Consider the following 6,887-nt stretch of genomic DNA (forward strand, 5'->3'; position numbering starts at 1 on the left):
TTTCTTCCATGATAAGACCTTAGTATTATCAATTGGTATCAGAGCGATGATAAGAATTTACTTATCATTTGATATCATAACCTTATCATTTCTTTCATTTCTTTTATCAAAACCTTATCATTTTTTTCATTTCTTTTACGATAAGACTTTAAGGTATTATCATTTGGTATACGATAAGACTTTAGAATCTTATCATTTGGTATTAGAATCTTATCATTTTTTTCATTTCTTTTACGATAAAAATTTACTTTAGGATTTTATCATTAGATGTTCAACTAGAAAGATTAACTATGAATGTAGCATGTATTTGTTTTGATTTATGAATTGTTAATTTAATCTCATATTTCAGTGAATTGCATCAGATTGTAGGCAGTTAGAATGTCCAAACCAAAGAAAGTTCAAGAACACAAGCACAGGACCATTCCAGCCAACAATGTCATAAATGCTGCAAGATATATCCAACATTTACCACATGACTGACAGATTCAGGCACTAACAGTACACAGAAAAATATAGATCAGCATGCCAAAGATGAACAGCAAGGAACTGAACATGAAATCTTGCGTTACACCAGGCATGAAGTGTTGGCACTTGAATCATCACAACATGAGGAGACAGGAAATGAGTGAAGAGAGTTCACTGGAACTACTATGGGTGGACAGGACATGAAAAGGAACAGTGCAGAAATCAATAGATGAGATATAGCAAATTAAAGATCTCACCAACCCACCACCAAATTAAGTACCATGAAGATGAGAAATAGTTTTTGGATCACCAAGACTAAGCTTTTCTTGGGGTCATCCTCATCACCCAGTCATAAATTCTAACTGGCCATGACACACAAATGCCAACCTGAGGAAATATATGCAAATAAAACATGTAGCCAGACATTGATAATATTAGGAACCATGCAAATAAATCCAATAGATCCTTCAACAAGTTCTCAAAGAAACTAGCCATGGTCATAAGAAAGAACAACTCCTGCCATACGGTTCAATACCAAACTAATCAAATCTTATTATCTCTCACAGTCTCACGACTAATAATTCATGGCAAGGCCACTCGAGACAGCAGCAGATGCAAACACAGAAAGAGCAAGAGCAATCAATCCTGGAAGAGCTCTTGTGCCGCTGTTAGCTCCAGGGCCAGCTGCCGGAGTGGAGATGCCTCCACGACCACCACCGGGAGTGGAGGCAGCAGGGGAGGGGGAAGGAGAGGCGGTGGGCGAGGTGGAAGGGGCAGCAGAGGAGGTAGACTTGGAGATCTTGATGTCCACCTTCTGGCCACCGCTGCAGTGTCCAGGGATGCCACAGATGAAGTAGCGGTGGCCCTTGGTCTTGATCGTGATGGTGTCATTACCGGTGGCAAATGTGGCCATGGGCGATGCTGCATTGCAGGAGTGGTAGTCGGCCTTGCTCACCTCAAGCACGTTGTGGAAGCTTTTGTTGTACTCAAACACTGCCAACACATATGAACACTTGAGGTCAAACGTGGTTGATTGACCCGAGAAACATTTCTTGTCCAACAATCAACAACACATCCTTTTGGTGGCGTGTGGTAAACATATGAGTTTTAGATCTACACTCGATTTATCATGAGCAGTGCATCTTCCTAGAATAACTCCGTGAGATTTGTTAATCCTCAAAAATTGTACTTTAAATCAGGAAATTTTCTCTCCAGTAAACATGTTGGAGAAGATACCAATCTCAGTGTGGAATGAAACTGCACTTGCAACATCTGTGCAAACAGGAGGGGGAAACAAAGAAAAATTATAGTTGACAGCACCTCAGTTCACGGACAAGAGAAGGGAGGACAGCAAACAAGAGTAGTGTGCTCCATTAACTGCGGTGCCGCACATTCCGCTTTCATAATTGGCCTGCATGTGACTACATAGAAGAATCCCAAAGCTATTGATCTCTCATTCCTACTTTGACTCCATTCTCTATTAATCCTTAGGTAGATCACAAAGAACTCTTCCAAACATTTCTACAATGCCAAGAATCAACCAAAAACAAAGAAAACATAATATCTTGAGGAGGCAAATAAAAAAATTGGAGAACTCAGGTAGAGAAAATCAGAAAACAAAAAAGGTTGGAAGGCTGCCAACACATTCTTTAGTACCAATTTGGTGTATGAGAAAGGTAACGAGAGAAATAGTGCAAGACAAGACTCTGCATTTCCCAAAAATGCACGATTTAGTTGGTCTTATTGTCTTTTAAGCATAGTAAATGGTAATAATATATCAACCAACAAAATTTTAGAAGTATTTATGAGTTTCTACTTGACAACAACAAACACAAACATTGGCTAACCCAACCTTAGATCAAAAAGCTACAAGAAAGAGGAAAGAAATGCATGGAATCTTGAGTTAAAAACATAAAGAATAAAAAGGGACCAGGAAAGAAGGAAAAGAGAAGCTTTGTAGGTTATCTTACAATGTTGTCTCCCAGCTGATACTTCAAAAAGATTGTTAAATCGAAACTAAATCTCGAAGAAAAATGACATCTTGAGCCAGAGAAAACTCAGGAACAATAAAAGGTTTGCAGGTTATCATGCAATCCACTTGGCAGGAAGGAGAAAGAAAGAAGAGGACTCACCAACGGTGTCTCCCACTTGGAATTTCTTGGAAAACGCCCAGGCGGTGTAGTTCGGGCTCCCCATGATGGTCCATCCGGTGGCATCCCCAACCTTGTAGACAGCACCCTCCGACAGCCCTACGCCGGCGGCGAGAAGGAACGCCAACACCAACGCCATTGCCGTTGCCATGACCTTCACCATGGCCGAACCAGAGAGAGAAACAGAGACAGAGAGAGAGAGAGAGAGAGAGAGAGAGAGAGAGAGGGAGAAGAACGGGGCACACGGGATGCTCCTCCGTAGTGTGACTACTCTTCTAGTAGTAAAAGGCAGTGGCACTTTGTAAGGCTTCATAAATAATAAATAGCCTCCCCATATGGTTTTATTATACCATCTTAAATATAATAATAGTATAAGGGCTATTTCATAGAAGCCTCATATTTTAAGTGTTTTCCATAAGAAGCCTCCCATTTCTATATTTTCAAAACAAAAAAACCCTTTTTCCTTTAAAAAAAAAAATCAAAATACCCTTAAAAAATAGTTTCACACCAAAAATCTAATTTGAATTAAACCGATCTATATTATAGTATTTTTTTTGTTTATAGTATTTTTATAAGGAGTCATAGTGATTTTGATTTATAGTTTTTCAATGGAGCTACAATGCCTTTAATTACTGAATAAAAAACATTATAATTATATAAAAATATTATAATTGGATGATATCTTGTTATTTTTGTTATAATTCCTTCATAATAAATTATTATAAATATAATAATACTTTTTTCAAAAAATATTTAAATCTAAATATAAGAGAGAGAAAGTGGGGGGGGGGGGGGGGGGGGGGAGGGAATAGAAATTTTAATACTATTTATTTTAAAATATGTCAAGACCTTCATAATTTTCATACAAAATCATTTAAATTCTCGTATTACTAAGCCTCCAAACTTTACTAATGTTATAGTGCTTTGATTGAACAATGAAATCATTGTAAAATTAAGAAATATTTTAACTGGTCCTTTTAATATGTTTGAATTTAAGGTTATTTTTATTTTGAAATCTGTCAAAATATTTAAAATTTTCATTCAAAACCATTTGAGAACTCTTAAATAAAATATTTTACGAAACTTTAATAAATATAATAAAATTAATAATTAATATTTATAAGAATTTGAATTAATAGTTAATAGGATTTTTGAATGAGGTTAGTAAAAGAATACTATAGTTATATTTAAAACTAATTTAATTGATTGATTGAATCTAAAATATTATAATCCTATTCAAAAATATTATATAAATCCCGCTTAATACCAAATCAGTTTAAATCAAACTAATTTAAGATCGAATTGATTGAACTGATTTCACATAAACTAAAAAATTAAGGCTTTCGACCATCAATAATAATATTTTTATCATATTAAAAATGAAGATATTTGTGGATCGAGTGATATTGGAGGAAAATATCATTGACTTCTTAATCAACCCGATATGATTTAGACCTGTATATATATAATTATTCTATATATCCGAAAGATAGAAGTGACGAACTACTTAGATACTAGAAGATCAAGATTAGAAAAAGATTTTCGGACCTAGACTCTTTGATATTTAAATAACTTAAGGTATGTAAGTGCATATATAAATAGCTAAGAGAAGTCTTTCATTTTTTCTATATTAAAGAGAAGCTTTTATACTTGAAAAAAATATGTGATTATCTTTCTCATTATAAATGATGAGAATGATATGATTCATCTCATCTTTTTTCATTGGGCATGGATGATAATATATTAGATGATTAACCGATAATATATCTTCTATCAAGAGATTTATCAGTAAAAACTCAAAAGTTAGGATCTTGGTTGAAAATTCGATCAAAGTATAACTAATAATAAAAGCTAAAAATGACCAAATATTTTGTGCCATTAAATGCCAACCAATTACTGCAAGAGCTATATAGTTTACACAAGCCAATGGGCAGCTCATAGTCTCCTCTTTTTTCTTTACTAGTACTGTGAAAAGCTTTTTGGAAAGGGTATTAATATAGAGTAGAGCCTATATAAAAAAAAAAATGAAGGAATATATACATATGGTTTTGAAGAATCATGAGTGGATCAATTCCTTTGTGATTGGAAAGAGAGTGAAAAGAAGAGAGAGTCACAATCTCTCATCTTAAGCAGAAGAATTCTTTGATCTATCAACCTAAATTCTTCATCGGCCTTCTTCTCGATCCAAAGTCTCCTTGTCTTTGTAGCAAAGTACCTATAGACCCACTGCATGTTCTTTGGTGTTGAGACACACACCAAAAACAACGTTGGATCTGACAGCATTATGGGACCTCCAAGCACATGTGAAGAGGCTGTGGACTAAAGAACATTAGCTGCTTTATTTCTTTGTGAGTATGCCATTGTGGATGTGATTTCAGCTTTGGAATGACTCCAGCTATTGGCCACTTAGTTCTACTTTGGCCATCACTGTTAAGTTTCAGCTGAATTAGGGCAAACACTATAGAGAAATAGACCAATCCTGGATTTTTGGTGACACATAAACACTGTCAGTGTCACTGATATTGTCAAAAAATAAGAAAAGAAAATTTTGTCCCCCTATTTTCATCACTATGAAATTTGAATTTTTATATTACTTATCTATTTTTTTCTCTCATCACTAATAATTAATATAAAATATTATCAGAACTGTGCATATATGAAGTGGGTATAATGGTTTTGAGGTAAAAAAAAAAAACACTTAAAATATCTCTGAGAGATGTAGAAGATTTCATGTAATGGTTTTCTTGGACATTCCTTTATGACCTTTTCTTTTTTATGTTTCATATTTGTATCTTCTTTATTAACTTGTCACACAAGACGATTGTCGGAAATAAATAGAAAATGCCAAAAACAAGTTTTATATTTACATGTTATTTAATATTTTTTTTAATTTTCTTCTCCTTATTTCTCTCCTACATTTTACTAATGCGAAGAGGTAATATAGTCTATCTATCAATATTTCCTTTGTTTATATTGTTTCTCTATAATTCTTTTCATATAGCTGTTGTAGAAAGATTTTGATGTAATTATAGGTTACCACATTTGATCGTCTTAAACCGTTCCTTCCGATTTTGCTTCTTAAATTTTTAATGGAATGCTATTGAATTAGAGACTCTGATAGAAATATCTTTCTATCATTTCAACAATAATGCTTCATTTTTCTTGGACACAGTGGACTGGTAAAAGAATAGATCAGAATTGCAGGCCCAATTCAAGATGCAGCTCAGCTACAACAATGCAATGTGATCCATATCCATCTCAAGAGTAACATATGGATCCATTTGCACTGAGTTTAGCTTGACAGCAACAGTATGAACTCTCTCTCTCTCTCTCTCTCTCATACACACACATTTCCAGTTTCTACTATCTAATATATCATAGAAATATAAACTAAACTTCAGCTACATAAAATGCCAACTTTAAAGAAAAATGGCGTTAAATAACATATCTCACATCTTATAGTTATTTCCATTATGTGATGACCTCTCTCTCTCTCTCTCTCTCTCTCTCTCTCTCTCTCTTTTCCAGTTCATGAAGATCTGATCAATCTCATAGGAACATAAGATTATAAATTTAACTTAGATGCCAAATAAAAGCAACAAAGGTATCAGATAACATATCTCGTTTCTTGCATTAGTTTTCTTACATTATATGATAACCATTCTCTCTCTCTCTCTCTAACACTTCTAGTTTCTGAAGATCTGATCAATTTCATATGAACATGAGAAGTAACTTCAAATGCTGTTGAAAAAGAAGGAACCTTGAAAATTAAGAATTGATTGCATCGTAAATAGGTTATGCTTTCTAAGATCTTGCTATGTGGTATGAAAATTTCTGAGTATTTCTTTTGTAAATTTACGAAGGTTGAAGAGGGAAAAGTTATTCTTTTTCAATATCGAAAGAACTTCTAATGCGAGGTTAGATTCAATATAGCACATACTCCAAAAACAGGATAAAAAAAACTCGAGATGAGAAAATAATTGAAAATAGAGAATTAGAAAGCACAAAGCTCAAAAATGATATGATACAATGAAAGTTAAAAAAACCTTTTAAATGGGGAGGAGATTTCATTTTTCGTATCATCCAACTATATACTACATTCATAAATTTTGTAAAATAGTTTTAAATCATGTTGATGATGCGTTGAATCGATATCATATGCACATGTCATCCTTCTAATTCGCTAACAATATACATGTGACCAAATATGATTATATCAGATTTAGGATCTATGGTTTATATTGTTTCATCCTGTTATCTCCGAAAGCATTA

The 6,887-nt window shown here is 33.8% G+C and overlaps 1 protein-coding gene across 1 annotated transcript; it reads right to left on the reverse strand.

Annotated features, from left to right (window-relative positions):
* Positions 1 to 865: 865 nt before the first annotated feature.
* LOC135677037 (mavicyanin-like) lies at positions 866 to 2,905 on the reverse strand. The gene is made up of 2 exons (XM_065188895.1): positions 2,598 to 2,905; positions 866 to 1,458 (listed from the first exon to the last, which is right to left on the reverse strand). Exons 1-2 carry the CDS (start codon positions 2,776 to 2,778, stop codon positions 1,040 to 1,042), a joined length of 600 nt encoding a protein of 199 aa, XP_065044967.1. The 5' UTR covers positions 2,779 to 2,905; the 3' UTR covers positions 866 to 1,039.
* Between the last annotated feature and the right edge of the window lie 3,982 nt (positions 2,906 to 6,887).

The sequence above is a fragment of the Musa acuminata genome, chromosome BXJ1-6 (genome assembly GCF_036884655.1).
Source record: "Musa acuminata AAA Group cultivar baxijiao chromosome BXJ1-6, Cavendish_Baxijiao_AAA, whole genome shotgun sequence".
Taxonomy (NCBI): domain Eukaryota; kingdom Viridiplantae; phylum Streptophyta; class Magnoliopsida; order Zingiberales; family Musaceae; genus Musa; species Musa acuminata.